Consider the following 24,269-nt stretch of genomic DNA (forward strand, 5'->3'; position numbering starts at 1 on the left):
GGAGTGTTCAGAAGCCACCCTGGACTACGGCAAGGCGGAGGGAGACGAAGAGACATACCCCCCATCGGTGTGTTCCGAGTCTACTCTAGACTACGGGGAGGGTGACGAGGACACCAGCTCTCTTCCCTCCAGCCACACGTTCTCCGCAGAGCGACACGAAGCGGAGGTCGACGTCAGTCCTCCCCCTTCCGTATTCTCGGCTCCTACCGTATCCTACGGAGAGGGGGAGGACGCCAGCCGCTCTCCGTCTGTGTGTTCATCACCCTTTGTGAGCGAGGACGAGAGCGAGGGGGTGGAGAGCGTCTCGGGACGTTCGGGGAGCACTGTGCACCTCAGGAAGGAGGTTCCCCGGTCCTCCTCAGCGGCAAGCAGCATGGCCTGGTCCCGCTGCCCGACCCCGGAGGAATCCATGTCGCTGGGTCGGAGCGTCTCCGAGAGCGAGGAGGAGATGGAGACGTCAGGGGGCGAGGCGAAGGCATCTCCAAGAGAGCAGGGGGGTCCTGGTGTAGCCAGCGCTCCATGGTGGGTGCGTCACGTGCCCTTGGAGCCGCCGTGGACACCAGCCGGCGCGCGGCGCAAAACCAGGACTCCAGCCGCGCCCAGAGGGAGGACTAAAGCTCCCCGAGGGAAGCCACCTGGAGCAAGGCCAGCGGGAGCCCCGAGCGGCGCAACGCGCGCGCGGAGTCGGAACCCGAGGACCGGAGGGACTCCGCAGCTTGTACCGCCTGCGGCGTCTGCACCTCCAGGAGGGACTCCGCCGCCTGTTCCGCCTGCCGCGCCCACCCAGCCTGCTTTCCCTGGAGGGATAGCGCCACCGTGTGCGCTTTGGCAGGCAGCCGGAGCGATGCCATGGCTGCCTGTCCCTATATGTTTGTCTATTCCCCTGTGTCTCCCTAATTTCCTTTTCCCGTTCGTTCCTCTTGTGTTTCATGTGCCAGTGTGTGTGTTTGTCAGCGTGCCATTGTTTAATGTATTCTCCCCTGTCTTCCCAGGGAAGGTGTGCTAGAGCTGTTCGCGGCGGTTCCCGCCGTCGGGGGTGACGGCTCTCAGAGGATCATGATCCCGGCGGCTCCGGACCTGCCCCGTCGGTGTTGGTTCGGGGCTTCCCAGCTGCGCGGGACGCTCCGGGAGTAGCGAGCCCCTGGTGGAGGGTTCTGTCACGGTGACAGCTCCGGACCCTTCCCTGTGGGCGTGTCATGACGTTGTCTGCGTGCTGTTATGTCCATGTTTGTACTTCCGTGGGTGTGGGTTGTTTGTGAGCGTGTTCGTTTGTTACACCTGTGCCTTGTCTCGAGGTCACGTGGGTCTGTGTAACTCACCTATTTAATGTGCGTTCACGCAGTGTCGTGTGCTCGTCTTTGTCTAAAGTTCATGCCTGTGCAAACATCGCGTCAGCGTGCTTGCACCGTATGTGCTGAGCTTTGTGTGTTTGTGTTTTGATTAAACGTTTAATGTCCACTGCAAGACGCGTGTCGTGCCTCCTGCTTCCTCCAGCACCACAGCGTCACATTAAGCGGCACCAGCGAGAATACAGGAGGGAAGATCTTTCTCTCGTTGCATTTAAAAAGAGAAAACAGATGTCACTCAGTTTTCAATGGTGTCTGCTGTTCATGACACATAATAAGAAACAATTCACATTCAAGTTCTTTATTTAAAAATGTGTTGCGTTCAGTTCAACGTTCACGAAAAAATTAGCGTGTTCAATGAACGCACGGATCCTGGCCATCTGGCTTCAACATTTGTGATGAGGTGGGAAGCATCACATATGATCTTGATGGGGAGAACGGTCAGTTACAATAGCTACGTTATCTTTGCGGCTCTCTCCCTCTGCCATCATACTGTCATCCCAGGAGTTCACGTCACCTTGTGCCTGGCCAAGGTTCCCCTAGGTCTGTGGCCGGCAACATTAATCCTAGTCTACGTTTGTGTTTTTGTCATCCCCGTTTCAACTGGTTTGTTCCATTCTTGAGATCAGAGTTTTTTCCACAGATTGTCAGATATAAAGATTGTCTGGTTGAGCCTTCTCAAAACATCACATAGGAGTTTCATAATGGCATTTGTGTTTTGAGATTATTGCATGGAAGGTGTGTAGGTGGTGGTGGTTGTAGATGTGTAGGTGGAGTGGTGGTGGGTGTAGTCTAGGTAGAGTGGTGGTACTAGGTGTTGGGTGTAGGTCAGTAGGTGGAGTGTTGGTGGGTGTAGGTTGAGTGTTGGTGGGTGTAGGTTGAGTGGTGGTGGGTGTAGGTGGAGTGGTGGTGGGTGTAGGTGTGTAGGTGGAGTGGTGGTGGGTGTAGGTGTGTAAGTGGAGTGGTGGTGGTTGTAGATGGAGTGGTGGTAGGTGTAGGTGTGTAGGTGGAGTGGTGGTGGTTGTAGGTGTGTAGGTGGTTGTAGGTGTGTAGATAGAGTGGTGGTGGGTGTAGGTAGAGTGGTGGTGGGTGTAGGTAGAGTGGTGGTGGATGTAGGTGTGTAGGTGGAGTGGTGGTGGGTGTAGGTGTGTAGGTGGAGTGGTGGTGGGTGTAGGTGTGTAGGTAGAGTGGTGGTGGGTGTAGGTGTAGGTGGAGTGGTGGTGGTTGTAGGTGTGTAGGAAGAGTGGTGGTGGGTGTAGGTGTAGGTGGAGTGGTGGTGGGTGGACGTGTGTAGGTGGAGTGGTGGTGGGTGGAGGTGTTTAGGTGGAGTGGTGGTGGGTGTAGGTGTGTAGGAAGAGTGGTGGTGGGTGTAGGTGTAGGTGGAGTGGTGGTGGGTGGAGGTGTGTAGGTGGAGTGGTGGTGGGTGGAGGTGTGTAGGTGGAGTGGTGGTGGGTGTAGGTGTGTAGGAAGAGTGGTGGTGGGTGTAGGTGTAGGTGGAGTGGTGGTGGGTGGAGGTGTGTAGGTGGAGTGGTGGTGGGTGGAGGTGTGTAGGTGGAGTGGTGGTGGGTGTAGGTGGAGTGGTGGTGGGTGTAGGTGTGTAGGAGGAGTGGTGGTGGGTGTAGGTGTGTAGGTGGAGTGGTGGTGGGTGTAGGTGTGTAGGTGTGAAGGTGGAGTGGTGGTGGGTGTAGGTGGAGTGGTGGTGGGTGTAGGTGGAGTGGTGGTGGGTGTAGGTGTGTAGGTAGAGTGGTGGTGGGTGTAGGTGTGTAGGTAGAGTGGTGGTGGGTGTAGGTGTGTAGGTGGAGTGGTGGTGGGTGTAGGTAGAGTGGTGGTGGGTGTAGGTGTGTAGGTAGAGTGGTGGTGGGTGTAGGTGTGTAGGTGGAGTGGTGGTGGGTGTAGGTGTGTAGGTGGAGTGGTGGTGGGTGTAGGTGTGTAGGTGGAGTGGTGGTGGGTGTAGGTGGGGTGGGGGTGGTGTCTATCTTCTCTACTGCAGAGCCACATCTGGTCCAGCAGTGCTGTAGTGAACTCTGGTGGGGTCTGCCAAAGAGAGTGTGGAGGACAAAGAGTGTAAGTTGAACCAGGAAGTGATACTGTGGCAGGTCACATGAATGCTGAAACCAAACCAGAGATAAAACAATATGGATACGACACTTTGTTATGAGGTTTGTACCTGATTTGCTGATTTGAGGTTTTCTTCTCTACTGTAGACTAACTGTTCCATCTCCCTCAGCAGTGTTATAGTGAACTCTGCTCCTTTCAGACACTGAAGCAGATCAATTGAACAAGAAAACCTCAGTTCATTCAGGATCTGACTCTGCACCAGGTAAGACTGATGTTAATGGACACAAAGACAAAATAACATGATTATAACAGCTTCACCATGAGATTTGTACCTTTGTTTCTCTTGGTGCAGTAGACCACAGCAAAGATAATGTGGAGGAAGATCACAGTGACCATGGCAACAGGGATGTAGGGCGGAGTCTGAGGAGAGTCTGTAACATCAGTGAGGTGTGAGTCTCCAGAAAGAGCCATAGCACAAAGACCATTGAAAGATCACAGAGGACACTCAGGACGTTAAAAGTCTAAATAATCTAGACTATGATGCTTCTCAGTGTTGTGTGTTTAATCTAAAAATCTAATCTCGCTGCCTCCTTTGACAGGTTGAACATCACATTTATATCAGGTTTAGCACTAGGTTACGTAATAGTGTTACTTATCTCCTGTAATACACAAGTAATTCTTATTAGTAATACAAGATTCTCTCTCACTCTGTGTGCGCATGTGTGAGTGTGCATGACTGCTTGAGTGGGTGTGCTTGCATGTGTGTGTGTGTGTGTGTGTGGGTGTGCATGCATGTGTGACTGGATGTCTGCATGTGTGTGAGTGTGCATGTCTGCATGTGTGAGTGTGTGTGTGTGTGTGTGTGAGTGTGCACGTTTTAGCTGTTAGTTTTAGTTAAGCAACCCAAAATCTGTTCCATCTTATTTACTTTATTCACTTTATTACATTATTACATTATTTTGTGTTTGTTTCATTTTTATCTTTAATTTATTTTAATATTTTATTTTTGTCTTCTTATCTTTGCTTTTTAGTTAAATTTGTTCCATCTTTTTACTTTATTCACTTTATTACATTATTTCCTTTTTATCTTTAATTTCTTAATATTTTCCTATGTCTTTATTTTTGCTTTCTTTTAATGTTTCTTTTTTTAAATTTATTCTGTAAAACACTTTGAGTTGCATGTACTGTATGTATGAAAGGTGCTATACGGCAAACTGCATGTGGACTAAGTGAAATTTACCTGTAATATCTTGATGTGTTACAAAAATACATCAGATCAATGGCATCTTACATTTCACTGGGGTCTCTGTGCTGTGTGGTCCAGTAGGTCTTTGATATGATGCTGTGGTTGAAGGTTCAGGTCTAGACTGGACTTTGGTCACTGGAGCAGAAAGAGGAGAAAGTAGAGAGAAAGTGTAGCATTTGAAAGCCATGCTCAATGTGTGTTTTAAAAAGCAACATACAGGTTAAAATGAGTTTAATCACATCAGTTGAAATACAGATCAAAGGTTTTACCTTCAACAGTGAGAATCATGTCTGTGTATTCATCCCCTTCAATATAACACCTGTATAATCCTCCATCCTCTTCAGTGAGGTGTGATATGAGTAGAGAGTGATTTCCTGGAGAGTGAGCAGTACCCAGCTGAACTCTGTTTCTGTACTGTTCACTCTCACTGGAGATCACATCCAGTGTGTTTCTCTTTGTGTTGTATTTCATCCAGGTGAATCTCTCAGGTCTGGTGTGTGTGTTGGTGCAGTAACAGGGCAGCAGTACTGACTCTCCTACATGTGATCGGATATGGAATTGACGTTTTACCACAGTGCAGCCTGTAGAAACACATACCAATACATTATAATGATCAGGATTGTCACTGTCATTATTTAAAATGGTCACAATATGCATTGGACAATGAAACTGATAAGACAAAAGGTCTGAACGTCTCACTGACTCACACACTAATGTCCAGTTTCATTCAGTATTAACAGAGAATTTCAGACTCACCTTCAGTGTGATGAAGCACAATGAAGAAAACACACACACTCAGCAGCATTGTTACTATGGAAACAACACTGACCTCCCAACACACACTGACAACTCTCCACCCAGAACTCCACTATCATTGTGGACACACACTGACAACTCTCCACCCAGAACTCCACTACCACTGTGGACACACACTGACAACTCTCCACCCAGAACTCCACCACCACTGTGGACACACACTGACAACTCTCCACCCAGAACTCCACCACCACTGTGGTCCTTGTAGCCATGGACTATTTTACGAAGTGGCCTGAGGCGTATGCTATCGCGGATCAGAGCGTGACCACAACCACGTCGGTACTGGTGAACGAGTTCTTTTGCCGTTTTGGAGTACCTGAGAGGCCGCATAGCGCCCAAGGTCAGAATTTCGTGTCCAAGGAGATGGGGGAGGTGTGCAAGCTGCTGGGGGTGAAGAAGCCCAGGACCACGCCGCTGCACCCGCAGGGGGACGGTCTGGTAGAACGATGTAACCAAACATTGGTGACCCAGTTCGCCACTGGTTACCAGTGAGCACCAGAAAGACGTACGCCTACCCGTGGTTCTACTTGCGTGCCGCTCGGCTGTGCAGGAGTCTACCGGGCTTACTCCTGCATGCCTCATGTTTGGCAGAGAACTGCGCACGCCGGTGGACCTCGCGTTCGGTGCGCCCCCCCGACGCCGCCACGCAGTGCGAACCTGGCCCGGTATTTGTTAAGGGACTTGTGGAAAGGCTGTGTGACGCACACTGCGAGCGATGCAGAGACAAGGGAGGGGGAGCTGGCTACTGACCATGGTGACGCAGCGGGAGGAGATGTGGGGGGGACTGTGTGACAGTGTTAGGTATGCAGTCTTACAGGCCCCGCCCTCATCGGAGAGGATGCTGGGCAATGTGTGGAGAAGGGAGACTAGTTATAGACATTACTGTTAAAGTGTTAATTGATATGCAGTTGTTCTGTTGTTGGAAGTTATGGGGGCATGGGGAACACGCTCGGGGATACTGAAGCGTGTGATATGTGGGAAATCACTGTGAAGTAAACGTGGCTGAGTGAGGTGGCTGTCAGCAAGAGCAGAGGCTGGTTGGTGAAATGAGTGGTGTGTTCATAATAATGGGGCAGTCATGGCCTGGTGGTAGGGAACTGGTCTTGTGACCGGAAGGTCATGGGTTCGATTCCCAGACCTGAGGCCATGACTGAGGTGCCCTTGAGCAAGGCACCTAACCCCAACTGCTCCCCGGGCACCGGGCTAGGGCTGCCCACCGCTCTGGGCATGTGTGCACCACAGCCCCCTAGTAATCACTGGTGTGTGTGTGTTAACTGGACAGATGGGTTAAAAGCGGAGGACAAATTTTGATTGCGTTGTGTAAAAAATCACAATTTACTAAATATGGCACATTTAATAAAAGACACTTGCTGTTGAAAGTATAGGCCTATACTCTACACATTACAAATATTTGTATTACGATATACATATATTAGTTACAAATATATAAGAAATGTTCCACCTCTTGTAATTCCAGCGGGAAGCTTGAGAGAACGTGAAGACATTAAGATTTTGGAAAATAAACTATTAAATAAAACATAGCTTGTTGGCTAAGCTAGCTACCGGAGCAAATACTAACCAAACTAGCATATATTTTAGGCATATCTTAATATGCCAACTAGTGTATGTAATACACTTATTCTCCTACTATTACCAAACACGGTACAATCTCGCTGGGACGTGTGGTTTTGTGAACCTTTTGCATGTGTTTTCATCTTTCAGTTAACACCTCCCCTCAAAAGTTAAAGTTTCAATTTAAAGCATTTTCAAATACTTTAGCCAAAATTCCAGCACTTTTCAAACCTGTAACACAACGCAACATTAAAATTCGTCAGGTTCCTTCCCCCGTTTTTGAGGGGTTTTCCTCTACACTACCACACATCGGTACAGACATATCGGTACGGACAACCCTGCACAGATGACACGTCCAGTATAAACGTGCCTGCCGTACAGGTTCGCACGCAGTGTGCAGGGTCCAGCACTACGGTCAGATGCGAACATATAATTCAGCTTTTAGTCTGTTTTAAATACCAGACTTATGAATTTTACTCCAGGGATGACGGAGCATGGGTGTCCAGTCAGAAAGGGGGCACTCATTAATTCAGAGAGTCACTCAGAAACGCCAAACAGTCACTCAAAGTGCTGCTCTGCTACGTGTAACATATCACCCCTCCTCTTCTGTCAATCAGAGCCCCATCTGTCTGTTTTCTGTGTTTTCCTACTATGTGTGTTTTCTACTCTTAGTTTCCACGCCCCTGTTCAGCCCCTCGTTTCATGTCATTGAAAATCACATTTATATCAGGTTTAGCCCTACGTTACGTCATAGTAGAGGTGTATTCAACTAAGGATTTTCATAGTCGAATCTAATTCGTCAGATTTTCCCTTTAGTCGACTAATAGTCGAATCTGTTTTTTTTTTATCTAGAGCACCTTAAACAGCATCCCATTCTCATTCAGGACTTTTTTCCACTTCAAAGTAAAAACCTAAAGCAAGATACATGAATAAACATGGTAGGTTGGCTTTATTCAGCTTTTATCTAATTACTTTTTTTTTTTTTATAAAACGTTAAAGAACATTAACAAAAAAAAGTCACTGTCAGTACGCAGTGCGCATATCAAACTGTCAGACAGGCACTGTGCAAAATGTCAAAAATATTTTAAATAAAATATGCCTGCCTGAAAATATTTTAAAAATTGCCACACAACAGCAAAAAATTTATAAGGAAAGGTTCAAGTAACAGGGTTTAAAAACAACAACAAAAAATGTTTATAGGCCTACTTATAGGCGACGACACGACACGATCAAAGCGACAAACGGCTGAACTGGTTTTTTTTCGCCTTACGCGTTTTAAATGGTATGCCATGTTGGTTGTTGTCGTGTGAAATGAAAGACGTTCATAACTTACACTTTACTTTGTTTGATTCATCTTTATCTTTTTCAAAATACTTTTGAAGTTTTTTTATTAGCCATTATATTCTCGGCAGATGCTGACTAACCTGTAGTGTGTTCAGCTCCGCTCATTTGGATTGTGCAAGGGTGTGATTTATTAATGTGTAGTAACAGAAATTAGGATGATTTTATTTGACAAAAGGCTATATATAACGAAAACAAAGACATTTCATGAAACAACTAATTCTTAGCAGCATCCTTGGGCACTACCATGCAGTTAGAATGGTACATTCGACTATGACGTTCATAGTCGACTAGGGGGTATAGTCGACTATAGTCGAATCAGCGACTACTGCAGGTCACGCCTACATCATAGTGTTATTTATCAACTGTAATACAAGTCATTCTTATTAGTAATACAAGATTCTCTCTTACTCTGTGTGCGCATGTGAGAGTGTGCATGCATGTGTGACTCTGCATATCTGCATGTGTGTGTGTGTGTGTGCATATCTGCATGTGTGGGTGTGTGAGTGTGCATGTCTGCATGTGTGTGTATGTGTGAGTGTGCATGTCTGCATGTGTGTGTGCATGTCTGCATGTGTGAGTGTGTGTGTGTGAGTGTGCATGTCTGCATATATGTGGATATCTGCATGTGTGGGTGTGTGTGTGAGTGTGCATGTCTGCATGTGTGAGTGCAAGTCTGCGTGTGTGAGTGTGTGTGTGTGTGTGTGCTCAACCAAGCAACACAGCAAACTGCATGTGGACAATGAAAATTACCTATAATATCTTGACATGTTACAAAAATACATCAGATAATGGCATCTTACCTTTCACTGGGGTCTCTGTGCTGTGTGGTCCAGTAGGTCTTTGATATGATGCTGTGGTTGAAGATACTGGACTAGTCTCAACTTTGGTCACTGGAGCAGATCCTGTAGTGAAAGTAGAGAGAAAGTGGAGCATTTGAAAGCCATTTTCAATGTGTGTTTTAAAAAGCAACATAAGGGTTAAAATGAGTTTTATCACATCAGTTGAAATACAGATCAAAGGTGTTTTACCTTCAACAGTGAGTTTCACGTCTGTGTATTCACTCCCTTCAATATAACACCTGTATAATCCTCCATCCTCTTCAGTGAGGTGTGATATGAGTAGAGAGTGATTATCTGGAGAGTGAGCAGTACCCAGCTGAACTCTGTTTCTGTACTCTTCACTCTGACTAGAGATCTCTGTGTAACTAGAGTCTTGGACTTTATACCAGGTGAATCTCTCTGGTCTGGTGTGTGTGTTGGTGCAGTAACAGGGCAGCAGTGCTGAGTCTCCTACATGTGATCGGATATGGAGTTGACTTCTACGTTTTACCGCAGTGTAGCCTGTAGAAACACATACCAGTACATTATACTGATTAGGGTTGTCACTGTGTCACAATAAAAAAATTGTCACAATATGCAATGGACAATGAAACAAACTGATAATACAAAAGGTCTGAATGACTCACTGACTCACACAATAATGTCCAGTTTCATTCAGTATTAATAGAGAATTTCAGACTCACCTTCAGTGAAATGAAGCACAATGAAGAAAACACACACACTCAGCAGCATTGTAACTATGGAAACAACAGTGACCTTCCAACAAACACTGACAACTCTCCACCCAGAACTCCACTACCACTGTGGACACACACTGACAACTCTCCACCCAGAACTCCACCACCACTGTGGACACACACTGACAACTCTCCACCCAGAACTCCACTACCACTGTGGACCAGTGTTGGGAACGTTACTTTAAAAAAGTAATTAGTTATAGTTACTCACTACTTGTTCAAAAAAGTAACTGAGTTAGTAACTGAATTACTCTATAATAAAAGTAACTCGTTACCAGGGAAAGTAACTATTTGCGTTACAGTTAAAAAAAGGTTATATGCCAATTAATTACGTTTTTTTTAAAGCAGTTTTCACAGTCAGTTGAAATGAGTAGATCAGAAAGTTGTTTAACTTTTGATATTTATTGCACATCCACAGACCAGTGCAGGATAAAATTGTGACGCTGGTGTGTGCGAGGAAGGATGAGACACAACTAGCGTCTTTGCGATGCACACTTAACATTTAATGAACAAAAAACACGTAAAGTCCAGCACTAGCGGAGCAAGCACGCTGATGCGATGTTTGCACAGGCATGAACTTTAGACAAAGATGAGCACACGACACTGCGCGAACGCACATTAAATAGGTGAGTTACACAGACCCACGTGACCACGAGACAAGGCACAGGTGTAACAAACGAACACGCTCACAAACAACCCACACCCACGGAAGTACAAACATGGACATAACAGCACGCAGACGACGTCATGACACGCCCACAGGGAAGGGTCCGGAGCTGTCACCGTGACAAAAATCCTTTAAAATCCCAAATCTTTGTAAAAAAAAAAAAAAAAAAAGTAAACAGTTACACTATATAAAGTGCATTTACATCTATGAAATTAAATTAAATTCTCTCCACCTGAGACAACTGGTTTGTTCACAACAGAAGTAAACTTAACAATTAAACCTATATTCTTAATTAAATAAATCAAATACCCAGTCTGGTAGACATTCAGGAACTTCAAGTATTTTCTTAAATAATGTTTATATCGCCTTAAAAATGCTAAATTTTCTTCGGCTTGCACCTGACGCTCTTCCGGCCTCTTCTTTGTTTGTGTCGTGTCACTCGCGTGCTTGGGCGCGCGTGTAAAAACACTGGCTCTGATTGGCTATCATCACGCTGCCTTAGCCAATCGCTTACTGATTTGTTAAGTTAAACGGGTGTTACACGGAGAACTGACCAATCAGGATCTGTTACTCCTCACTAGCCTGGGCAGCGGTCCGCTCGCATTAGTATATCGATATATAGTAACACACCGCTTTTAATGACCAGTAACGTCAACGGCGTTTTAACGACAGGAAAAGTAATTAATTATATTATTCCGTTACTGACAAAATGACGCCGTTACCTAACGCCGTTATTTTTAACGGCATTATTCACAACACTGCTGTGGACATACACTGTTTCTGTTAATTCTATCATGAGCAGTTCTTAGACGTCCCCAACCACACAGTGCTACTCTTGCTGTCATTTAATGTCCTGTGGTCACTCAAGTTTGTTGACAGTGTAGTGGATGGATGCCAATGTCTCAGAATGCTCCCAAGTAGGGCTGGGTATCGATTCAAATTCCAAGAATCGATCCGATTCCGATTCTGAAGATTAAGAATCGATTTATTTCGATTTAATCCGATTTAATCGATTCGATCCGATTCGATCCAATTCGGGGTTTAGTGTTATTAAAAATGTATTTATTTGAGCTGTTTCCTGACTATGTACAGAAGCAACATGTTAAAACTAGTATTATATCAATATTAATCAGCAAATAGTTACTGGTAGTTGGTAGTTACTGATGGCTGGAAGACTGGTGAAAAGGGTAATCATAAATCTACCTTCAAGAAAGGTAATCCAGGACAATAAACAGAGGACATCTTTGAGGTGTCTATATCTGCAACAGTGGACTCCTACTGGGACACTAACCAGTGCATTATTATTATGATTGAAATAATTAAGAAGTCACCCAAAAGCTGTTGCTACCAAATGCATTTTTATTTTAAAAGTGCTCACACTTAATAAACTGAAAGTATAAAATGTAAACGTGTATTTTTCTTTAAAGTAAGAATATAATAACAGAACTGTCACGTTACGGTCCCCGACCCCTCCCTGTTGGGCGTGTGTTAACGTTGTCTGCGTCTACTCGTCTGCGTATCTCCGCGGGTGCGGGTGCGTCTTGTGATAATCCTCACCTGTGGCTCGTCTCGTCATCACGTGGGGTTTGTGTGGTTTGTCCATTTAATGTGCGTTCGCGCAGCGTCCTGTGCTCGTCGTTGTTTGAGTCACACATGTTCTATGTAAACGTGTTTTATGTGCGCTGTCTGCGCTTCGGTAAATGTAATAAACGTAACGATTTGGAAAGTGCAAAGGATTCTGTCTCGTCCATCGCCTTGCGCCCAACGTTACAAGAGCATTTTTTAACTTTTTTAAACTGTAAAAACACTGGGTAAACTGTCAGTGACATGGACTAAATGTAAATAGTCACTGACACTGGATAAACTGTCCTTCTGTTTTTAGATTGCCGATTTGACTATCGTCGTTACCGTCACTGTCCGTCGCCATGTTGTTTTACAGTTAGTTAGACCGAGCACGCCTGCGTGAATTCAGTGACGAGGCGGGGGTAAAAGTTCACTAAAAAATTGATCTTTGGACGTACGAATCGATAATCAGATCATCATATGCGAATCGATTCTGAATCGGAAAATCGATTTTTTCAACACAGGCCTACTCCCAAGTCTATGTTACCTTCTGGTTCTGCCTTTGTGAGCTAGGCTGTAGTAATTGAATTTAATGCCGGAGTTGCTGCCACACTCCAGAAATGTTTATAATCTCATCTGTCCTGTATATGTCCTTATATAGAGCTAATTTTCCCTGTTCTCCTCATGGCTGCCCGCCTACTCGAGGAACACTGAGATGAGGAGAGACGAGCCTTTCCAGAGATCCATCCTAACCCTAGGACCTTACAGCTGTAGTAAACTACATATTTATACAAATACACATAGGCCTATAGCTACTCTACACATTACAAATATTTGTATACATATATAAGTTACAAATATATAAGAAATGTACCACCTCTTGTAATTCCAGCAGCAAGCTTGAGAGAACGTAAAGACATTAAGATTTTGGAAAATAAACTACTACATATAACATAGCTTGTTGGCTAAGCTAGCTACCGGAGCAGATACTAACCAAACTAGCATATATTTGAAGTATATCTTAATATGCCAACAAGCGTATGTAATACACTTATTCTCCTGCTATTACCAAACACGGTACAATCTCGCTGGGACATGTGTGGTAACTAGGCGGTGCAAGAAACACTAAAACCGACGAATAAACTAAAGTGAATGAGGGGGGGCGGAGTAACGCGTTACAAGAACATTCTTTTAGATAACAGATATGAAGCTCTCACCTCAACTGGAGTAGCAGTCTCACCACAACATACTGCCTCCCTCTCCAGGACATCAAGGACATCAAGCACACCCCAATCAGCATCAGAGAACCAACTCCAGTCTGGCTGCTAAGCAACAGCATGCAAATAATTCTGGCCACATGCGGACCAACCACCAGGCTGCCAACTGTGCTAGCCAGCAGCATGCTAACAAGTATGCTAAGAGTCTTAGCTATCAGTGCGGCCACACGTCCCAACCACCAGCTTGCAAACCATGCCAATCAACAGCTAACTAATAAGAATGCTAATAGCCGTCAGAATGCTAACCATGTTAGCCATCGGGATGCTAACCATGTTAGCCATCTGGGCGCTAACCATGTTAGCCATCGGGATGGTAACCATGTTAGCCGCCGAGGCAATAACGGTGAAAGGAGACGAGGAACACCTCCAAAGCCCAAAATTTTGCTGATTGGGAACTCAGTCATCAGAGATGTATGGAGCAACAGTATTAAGGCCTTTTGCTTTCCTCATGTTACTGTCTATGACCCCCATACTCAAATAGCGGCCATCTATTTCTGGCTGTTTTGAAAAGTGTTTTTTTTTTTTAGGAATTTTTTTTTTTCAATCGCGCTATCCGCTCTTATTTTGAAATCGCGCACCACGATCTCAAGACGATGCTGGGGACATCCCCCCCCCGTAACTGGCCCCTTCAGTGATTGAAAAAATAAAATGTGGCCCGTCATCATTTCTATTTGAGTACCCCTGGTCTATGAAGTGATACCCATGATTCCATGTATATTGCAAGATCATCCAGCTATGGAAAGACTGATTGTGCATGTCGGCTCTAGCGAGAAACAACAGTCTGAGATTCTGAAACAGGATTTTAACCATCTGCTTGACATTCTGGAGTTTTCCCAGTCTGAAAGTGTTCATTTCTGGGCCGATACCAAATGTACGCCAGGACAGTGGTCACTTTACCAGACTGCTGGCTCTAAACAGCTGGCTCACTACAGCCTGTGCACATCAGAAGGTAAACTTCATTGACAATTTCAACATCTTTTGGAGACGTCCTGAGCTTTTTAAACCTGGTCAGCTTCACCCTAACAAGGCTGGGACTCAAATGCTTGTGGATAATCTAATGTATGGAATCACTCACATGCGTTTGGAACTTGAACCCAACTGCCAGCAGTAATGTCAGTAATGTCAGTTACAGGGGCTCACCATCTCCTGTCAGAGAATCTGTCCACAGTCTCAGAGGTAAACTCCAGGAGAGTGATGAAGTTCTGCAACTCTACAGTCTGCAGTCTTGTAGGAACTCACCTACTTCTCCTGCACACTCAGTGAATTCTCAGGTCTGATACACTGGAACCCATGCTCCTAGCCAGTGTTTATATTCCAGTTCTTTTAAATAGCCGGTGGCATGGCTCTCAGAATTGAAATAAAAATGTAAACAGAAGAAAACACAGTAGTACAAAACATTGTAACAAACAAAATTTGATCCCAGTGAAATGGGAGGTTCAGGGAGGTTACCTGTAATGTAAGTTGTTGAACGGGGGGGGTGGCGAGTGTAAGTTGTTGAGCCGGGGGGTGTGTGTGTGTGAGGGGTGGGGGGGGGGTTAAGTGTACGTTGTTGAGCGGAGGGGGGTCGAGTGTAAGTTGTTGAGCGCAGAGAACAGGCTAAGAGAAAAAAAGTCTGTCACATGTGTACGCGTTTGTGTGCAGTGCACTCTTAGGGCACTCGTTCTGAATTCCGGGAGATTATATGTGACTCGCAGGCATCAGGGAGCCACTACCGAAATGCGGGAGACTCCCGCAACTTCAGGGAGACTTGGGATGTCTGCAGCATGTATCAGGCCCAACTCATAAACACGGCCACATTTTAGATTTGATCATTTCTAAACGCATAGAGGTTAATAATACTGAAATTACTGATTTTGCAATCTCTGATCATTTTGGTGTATTTTTCAATATGTCATTATCTACTAGAACACTTTGTGTGAAAGGCGCACAATGACCAAGCGTTATCTCAGTGAGGGCAGTGCCATGGCCTTCACAGACATGATACAGTCCCCCCCTCCTCAGAAAATGGGAATTAGTTAGTTGAAACATTCACACACAGAGCTAGGAACTGTATTGATGCTGTGGCACCAAAGGTAACTTAAATTATCTTCGGTAAAATTAAGATGCCCTGGAGAAACACTCCATCTATTGTAAAATTTAGGCAAGATTGTAGGCAGGCTGAGAGACGTTGGCGAAGGTCAAAATTGCAAGTACATTTTGATATTTATAAAACAACATTGCAGAATTACAACAGTGAAGTGAAATCAGCAAGGAAAAACTACTTCTCTATCTTAATCAATTTATCCAATAATAACTCAGCTGCCTTGTTCAGAAGTATAGATCAGCTAGTAAACCCCACCTCCTGTGTCTTCCCTGAAACTGTTTCAGTTGAAAAATGTGATGAGTTTGCAATATTTTTAGGGACAAGATTACTAGTATAAGGCAGAACATAGCAACAAGCACTAATAGACCATCAACCCATATATCTCAGCCTAACTTTAATATGTCTTATTTCCAAGAAGTTGACATGGTAACACTACTTGATGTGACATTTAATAGTACACAATAGTACACACATCACTAAAATCCTCTGCATGTGAACTGGACCCTTTACCAACATGCTTTTTCAAGCAGGTTCTGAGCTCATTAGTTAATGAAGTTCTAACAATTGTTAATCAGTCTCTGCAATTGGGTGAATTCCCTAATATTTTTAAAACTGCAATGGTTAAACCACTATTAAAGAACAGAAATCTTGATCCCACAATTCTCAATAATTATCAACCTATATCTAACCTTTCCTTTCTTAGCAAAATCATTGAAAAAGTAGTGTCAAGCCAGTTGAATGATTATGTCAAAGTAAATCAGATAAATGACATTTTTCAGTCTGGTTACAGAGTTCTCCATGAAATACTTCTTGATCGACTACAGAGCTGGGTAGGCCTTAGTGGTTTAGTCTTAGACTGGTTTAGATCGTATCTAACTGGGTGTGATTACTATGTTGCAATTAGGTACCTCTTCCTCCACACGTCAAAAAATAACTTGTGGCGTACCCCAAGGATCAATTCTTGGGCCGTTATTGTTCAACCTATATATGCTTCCGTTACCACATATCATTACCAAACATGGTATTAGTTATCATCAATATGCAGATGACACTCAACTTTACATTTCTCTAGAACCTAAAGCCCTAAATCAATTTGCTTACTGTTTCACTGCATAGATGATATACAGACATGGATGTCTGACAATTTTCTGCAATTAACAGAAACTGTGAAATAGCGCCCCCTGTGGTCACAAAACTCGACGGTCACAGAATCTGGTGTAACACCGGTCTGAGTCAGAAGGACGGAAATGAAATTAATGGGGCGCACTTTATAAATATTAATATGCGTTTTAAAATTTAGATTTGGGGTAAAATAAAATTCAAGTCTTTGCAAGTAAACAGGTTAAAGTCCAATTCAAGTCCCAAGTTATTGGTGTAAAAGTCCAAGTCAAGTCTAAGTCTCTGAATATTTTTTCAAGTCAAGTCAAAAGTCTTAATATTAATGACTCGAGTCTGACTCGAGTCCAAGTCATGTGACCCGAGTCCCCACCTCTGCTATCTGCTCTTCCAAAGAGCTCTATTTCTCATCTACAGCGAGTTCAGAACGCTGCTGCAAGGGTTCTGACCCACAGGAGAAAGAGAGATCATATTACACCTGCACTCCACTCACTGCACTGGTTACCTGTCAGCTTTAGAATAGATTTTAAGGTTCTAGTCATGGTTTTTAAATCTCTTCATGGTCTTGCTCCTCTGTACCTCATTGAAATGATGGTTAGATATGTTCCAGTCAGGTCTCTCAGGTCTTCAAACAGTAATCTACTGGTGATTCCTAAAAGCCGATTAAAGATTGGCGAGGGGGCTTTTAGCCACTATGGCCCAAAGCTCTGGAACTCTCTTCCTGAAGAGCTCAGAGGCATTTCATCCCTGCACAGCTTTAAGAAGAGTCTCAAAACCTTCCTCTTTAGATCTGCTTTTAGTTAAGAAACTCCAACTCTGTTCCATCTTAGTTACTTTATTACATTATGTTGTTTATTATTTTATAATTTGTCACTTTGTTACATTATTTTATTGTGTTTGTTTCCTTTTTATCTTTAATTTCTTCTTATCTAATTGTCTTCTTATCTTTGCTTCTTTTTAATGTTTCTTTTTTATTCATTCTGTAAAGCACTTTGAGTTGCATGTATGCATGAAAGGTGCTATACATATAATAATTATTATTATTCAGTTTAGTTCTCTGTTAGGTTTTGTATTTATACTCCTGCTTTTGATTCCTTATTGGCTGGACATTGTTTTCCATGAACTTATTGTCACGGTACGGCCCCTGACGCCTCCCCTTTGAGCATGTGTTTACGTTGTCTACGTCTAGTCGTCTGCGTCTGTGGATCTTCATGGGTGTGGATGTGTCCGAGCATGTTCATCAGTCTCACCTGTGGCTTGTCTCATCATCACTCAGGGATTATGTGGTCTGTCTATTTAATGTGCGTTCGCGCAGTGTCCCGTGCTCGTTTTTGTTTGAGTCTCGCCTCACTTTATGTATACGTGTTCTCGTGCACTGTCTGCGCTATTTTGTGTACTATTAAAAGTGACGTTCATGAAACCGTGGGACTCGTGCTTCATCCTTCGCCCTGCCCCGAGTGTCACAGAAAGACAAGCCGACCAAGATGCCAGGTTATACGACATGCGCCAAGAAGGGGAAGAGATCCAGCAGGCACCACCATACCTCTTCCCCTGCACACCACCGCGAAGCCCCAGTGACTGCCGAGGACATGCAGCAGGACCCTGTGTGCACACCTGCTGTGTCAAGCTCGAGACACCGAGGAGGAGTCAATGGCAGACTATTTCTGCCAAGCCGTGGTGAGGATATGGGGGGAGAGACACCGCTCTCCCAACAGAGACTCCTCGCCCCTGAGAGTAGGCGCCGTGGAAATTTGCACAGCGGAGAAGACCCCTGAGAGCGAGTTTGAGGAGGAAGAAGGGAGCCCCCACCGAGTATTATGGTGAGGGTGAGGAGGTAGACAGCCTTCCTCCATCCCTGTACTCTGCTCCTGCCATGCGATACGGAGAGGAAGCGACCCCTCCTCTGTCCAAGTACTCCGACCATTCAGAGTACTCAGATGGTGCATCGTGCACGGGGAAGGAGTTCTCAGAGGTCGAATCCTACACCGAAGAGGAGGAGGTGAGCCCACCTCCATCGGAGCGCTCCGGGGAAACCGTGAAGGAGAAAGAAGGCCCGGCGGAGGGCGTTTCTCCTTCCCTTTTCGAGGGAAGTGAAATGGACCGCTCCCAGTGCTATAGCCCGGAGGAGTCCATGACATGGAGCTCAGGGGATGCGGAGGAGAAGATGGAGGTGGAAGAAACCTCAAGTGCAACCAGTCCTAGGGAGCGACCCCAAGGAGGAGGTGAAGTTCCCCTGTGAGGTCCTCGGAGAGAGGAGAGCAGGAGTCGGCAGGCCCCCCGAGGGCCTCCGGACAGACTGGATGCATGTCCCCTAAGAAAGCTGCAGGGGCATCTGCCAACCGCGTTGCACCCAACAGAGGGTTCGCGGCACGGGCGGGATGCCTGGCACAGTTTTTGTGTGTGTCTGTGCCTGTGTTTGTGTCCGTCCCTGTGTGTATCCCGAATTCCCTTTTCCCATTTGGGCCTCTGTCTATTAATGTTCCTGTGGGTTCTCCTGTCTTCCCAGGGAGGGTGTTCTAGGCTGGAGCGTTGAGACGGACACAAACGCTGAGAGGAGTGAGATTTATTAAAGGGCATTCCCAAAGAGGGGTCGTATAAGCAAGCCACGGTCAAATCCGAGAAAGAGTCCAAAACATTAACATAACCAAGATGCATAGCCATGATAGAACAAACCACAACAATAATCCACAGAAAATAACACCAACAACGATCCTGTAAAATAATAAACAATAATCCGTAACACCCTAGATGAAACACAATACAACAAGAAACGCCTGAATACACGAGGGGAAAGGTTACAAATCACAAGGCGGGACTACGAAACGCACATGGCTAACAAAACAAAACATACATGATTGACAGCCAGGGGAAGGACTAATCGTGACATTTTGGCGTTCATGCATTGGTCATTCTGGAGTGTTCCTAGTCTACATTCATGTTAACATGGTTTTTGTCATCCCCGTTTCAACTGGTTTGTTCGTTTCTTTAGAAGTTTGTTTCGTGTTTGGTAGTTCCCTGTTTAGCTTGTGTTCTCCCCTCGTACTTTGTATCGTTTTTCATCTTGTATCTTTTGTCACGCGTAGTTGTAGTTCAGTCTCTCATTTTGTTTAATTAATTTATTGTTGGTATTTACTTTGTTGTTTAGTATTCATGCCCCATCGTGCTCGTAAGTCCAGGACTAGTTTGTCGGTTGGTTGTTTGTCCCTCGTTTGCTCATCTGAGAGCAACAGAGGTGCGTAACTAATAGAGGCACTAATAGGTGTGTAACTGCACTAACAGAGGTGTGTAACTACACTAATGGAGATATTTAACTGAACTCCTGTAAAGTATGGAGAATGTGGAGTAATAATGGTAACGGTGGTGTATAATATTACAGCTCAAATCTGTTAAGTCCATGTTAAGTCTATGATGTGTGTAGGTGGAGTGGTGGTGAGTGTAGGTGGAGTGGAAGTTGTTTTAGGTGTGTAGGTAGAGTGGTAGTGGGTGTAGGTGGAGTAGTGTTGGGTGTAGGTGGAATGGAGGTGGTTGTATGTGTGTAGGTAGAGTGGTAGGTGGAGTAGTGTTGGGTGTAGGTGGAGAGGTGATGGTTATAGGTGTGTAGGTGGAGTGGTGATGGATGTAGGTGGAGTGGTGGTGGGTGTAGGTGTGTAGGTGGAGTGGAAGTGGTTGTAGGTGTGTAGGTGGAGTGGTGATGGGTGTAGGTGGAGTGGTGGAGGTTGTAGGTGTGTAGGTGTGTAGGGCAGTCATGGCCTGGTGGTTAGGGAACTGGTCTTGTGATCGGAGGGTTGTGGGTTCGATTCCCAGACCTGAGGCCATGACTGAGGTGCCCCTGAGCAAGGCCCTTAACCCTCAAATGCTCACTTGTATAAAAAATGAGATAAAATGTAAGTCGCTGTGGATAAGGGGCTCTGGCAAATGCCATAAAATGTAAATGTAAAGTGGTGGTGGTTGTAGGTGTGTAGGTGGAGTGGTGGTGGGTGTATGCGTGAGTGTGCATGTCTGCATGTGTAAGTGTGTGTTTGTTCAACACAGCAAACTGCATGTGGACTAAGTGAAATTTACCTGTAATATCTTGACGTGTTACCAAAATACATCAGATCAATGTCATCTTACCTTTCACTGGGGTCTCTGTGCTGTGTGGTCCAGTAGGTTTTTGATATGATGCTGTGGTTGAAGGTTCAGGTCTAGTCTGGACGTTGGTCACTGGAGCAGATCCTGTAGTAAAAGTAGAGAGAGAGAGAGAGATCTGATTAAAATCATCAGATGCATGTGGGCTAAATGAAAACTACTGAAGTTTCTTATACCTTTAATGAAAAGAACTACAGTGCGTGTCTTTCTGCCAATGATACATCTGTACACTCCTTTATCATCCTCAGTCAGGTGTGATATGCGTATAGAGGGATTTCCTGCAGAATCAGTAACCAGCTGAACTCTGCCAGTGTAACGCTGAGTCTGGTCAGTGGGGTAGATTTCATTATCTCTGAAGGTCCATGTAGGAGTGTTGGTGTGTAGTCCAGTCCTGGAGCAGGACAGCAGGACAGACCCTCCCACATGACCCTGTATAATCTTCACTGTGGCTGTGCAGTAGTTGAACACACAGGTATGAAAGCTCATCATTACAGATGCACAGTTCAAATTAAACATATATGATCAGAATAAACATGATTAATGGTAGATTTGGAATTATTCAAAAGTACATCTCCATGGTGATCTTCAGAATGTTCCTAGTGTTTCTGTACATGGATTGTTTATTGTGTGTTCCTGGAGAGTGAGCAGTACCCAGCTGAACTCTGTTTCTGTACTGTTCACTCTCACTGGAGATCACATCCCATGTGTGTCTGTTTGTGTTGTATTTCTCCCAGGTGAATCTCTCAGGTCTGGTGTGTGTGTTGGTGCAGTAACAGGGCAGCAGGACTGAATCTCTGAATCAGATATGGAATTGACTTCTACTTTTTACCACAGTGCAGCCTGTAGAAACACGTACCAATAAAATATTTAATTATTACGATTGTCTTTTTGAATTATTGTGTGTTTAAAATCAAATCACAATATGCAGTGGACATTGAATCAAACTCACACACTAATTTAGAGAAAAGGTCTGAACGACTCACTGACTCACACACTAATGTCCAGTTTCGTTCAGTGTTAATATAGAATTTCAGACTCACCTTCAGTGAGATGAAGCACAATGAAGAAAACACACACACTCAGCAGCATTGTCACTATGGAAACAACACTGACCTCCCAACACACACTGACAACTCTCCACCCAGAACTCCACTACCACTGTGGACACACAGTGTCTCCAGACGTCTCTCAGCACTACTTCAGTTCTCCAGAGCCTGATGTCCACCCAGCAGAGAGGAACTGAGAACAGATGAACTTCACCAGAACTCTTAGCAGTTCTTAGACGTCCCCAACCACACAGTGCTGCGTCGTCTTCTGACTGCTGACGGCTCTTGCTGTCATTTCCTGTATTGTGACATGATGCTTCAAGACACACATACACACACACACATATCAACTGTGTCTGTGAAACCACATGCATGTATATTAATAGAAACAGTGCCCTGTATGGAGCGTTGGTGGAGGTTGGGTGTAGAAGTCTTGCGAACAAGACCAACATCCACATGTCCGAGTTCTCCGTGTTAGTGAATTCTTATGATGTCTCTCAGTGATCAGTATCGGTGCTCCTGCCCCTGACTCCACCCACAGACTGTCCTGTGTGCAGTATGAACATTTGTGTTTGTTAGCCTGTGTGCTTGTTCCTCTGTGTGTGTTACTCATTTCACCTCGTCTTGTTAGCGTTATGTGCTGCACTTGGATCTTGGTAGCGTCCGTGTGTTTAAGCGTGTGTCTGTGTATTTAAGTGTGTGTCTGTGTATTCAAGCGTTCGTCTGTGTATTTAAGCGTGCGTCCGTGTATTTAGGTGTGCGTCTGTGTATTTCAGTATTCGTCTATGTATTTAAGCGTGTGTTCATGTATTTAAGGACACTTATACCCTCCTCAGTTAGTCATGGCTGTCATGAGCAGATTGAAGCAACCCAGAATCTGAGCTCTACACATCGGAACTCTGAAGGATGTTTAGATTTGCCACTGGCAATCCGTCTGAATTCCCATTTGAGATCGTTTGGTTAGGCCTGTGCAATGCATCAGCCCCGTAGCCGGGCAGCAGGACGGCTTCTCCTGAGTGTCCCAATATGGACATCTGCTCATTAGCGGAGAGAGTGCCGCCTGTAGAACACGCATCCATATGTCAGGTCATTACAGCTGTTCACAACCCTGGCCTCTGTACCTTACAGGGTTGCCACCTAGGGTTGTCCCGGTTTTCACGTCGCTGTCCCGGTTTGTCCCGGTTTTCCTTCTTTGGGGTTCACACACATAGTGTGGGAAACCTATTGTAATTGCTCGAATTTTTCTTCTTTTTCTTCTTCTTATTATTTTTCTCCGGATAAAACGCATACTGCAGCCTAGACCGTAAGGCCCAGGGAGACCAAACTTGGCAGAATGGTGTAGTCTGTTTGCGGGACCGCGCTTAAGTACAGAGACCCACTTTGGCCTGATGGTGGCGCAGCATGGTCCATATCTTTAATATTTGGTCCCGGCAAAAAAAAAATTCATTTAATGTCCCGGTTTTCACTAGGTTAGTTCAAACGACTATTTAGACTGTTTCTGCACACTTTAAATCCGTCTTTTTTTCTCGCTGTGTCCATTTTACACCCCCCCCCCCCCGTAACATTTTACGTTACGATTTTACGATAATACTAATTACAAAGGACATTACACCAATTCAACGATATCAAACACACACACACACACACACACACACAGCCACTAGACAGTACCAAGACACAGAGCAGGACACCAACGGGAACATAGACATGGGGGGAATAAACCCAACTGGAGCTAAACACTACATCCAACACCAGCCTATATAAGCACTGCATGGAGGACCAGCAGAAAATGCTGGCTCAAACGTGCAGTCCTATACAGCCCACTAGTGTTCATTAGTGTGTACTGCAAGGCATAATACATTTAAAGACACACACACACACACACACACACACACACACACACACACACACACACACATGCGCATACACAAAGTAACCACACATACGCACAGACACACACACACACCCAGGACTCGATCAACAGAATCTGAACCTCTACCCGAGCAACCTTCCACTAACACACACACACACACACACACACACACACACACACACACACACACACACACACACACACACACACACACACACATACTATAATCTTAAATTGTAGTGTAAATGGATAACAGTAATATTAGCACTGGTGCACATACCATCAGGAAATCTTATGCCAAGGTTTTTAAATAAAACCCCAAGGACCGTTAGCAAAAGTCAGCAAGAATCATTCCAGACTTTTCCCTGCTAGTAAAATTGCCCCGGACGCTTGTCTCACAGATAAGAGCTGACAGATACGCCATCGTTCTGACACCTCATGTCATGGAACTGCTGTGTGTGCCCTCAGTTGTGGAGAGTCCTGCTGTACGCCACAGCTAGCCCCTTCCTGCCCACGCTGGAGAGTCCTGCTGTACACCACAGCTAGCCCCTTCCTGCC

The 24,269-nt window shown here is 45.0% G+C and overlaps 1 protein-coding gene across 3 annotated transcripts; it reads right to left on the minus strand.

Moving 5' to 3' along the window:
• Positions 1–22,918, minus strand: LOC143522699 (uncharacterized). 3 transcript variants are annotated; one of them, XM_077016453.1, is made up of 10 exons: positions 21,906–22,918; positions 20,969–21,241; positions 20,778–20,879; positions 9,411–9,722; positions 9,183–9,284; positions 4,920–5,231; positions 4,696–4,785; positions 3,737–3,835; positions 3,514–3,606; positions 1–3,380 (listed from the first exon to the last, which is right to left on the minus strand). In XM_077016453.1, exons 1-9 carry the CDS (start codon positions 22,294–22,296, stop codon positions 3,542–3,544), a joined length of 1,746 nt encoding a protein of 581 aa, XP_076872568.1. In that variant the 5' UTR covers positions 22,297–22,918; the 3' UTR covers positions 1–3,380; positions 3,514–3,541. The 3 variants fall into 3 exon arrangements, with proteins under 3 accessions (XP_076872568.1, XP_076872570.1, XP_076872569.1); XM_077016455.1 differs by having other exon boundaries at positions 21,833–22,918; XM_077016454.1 differs by having other exon boundaries at positions 20,969–22,918.
• Positions 22,919–24,269: the final 1,351 nt, after the last annotated feature.

Source organism: Brachyhypopomus gauderio, chromosome 9 (genome assembly GCF_052324685.1).
Source record: "Brachyhypopomus gauderio isolate BG-103 chromosome 9, BGAUD_0.2, whole genome shotgun sequence".
Classification (NCBI taxonomy): domain Eukaryota; kingdom Metazoa; phylum Chordata; class Actinopteri; order Gymnotiformes; family Hypopomidae; genus Brachyhypopomus; species Brachyhypopomus gauderio.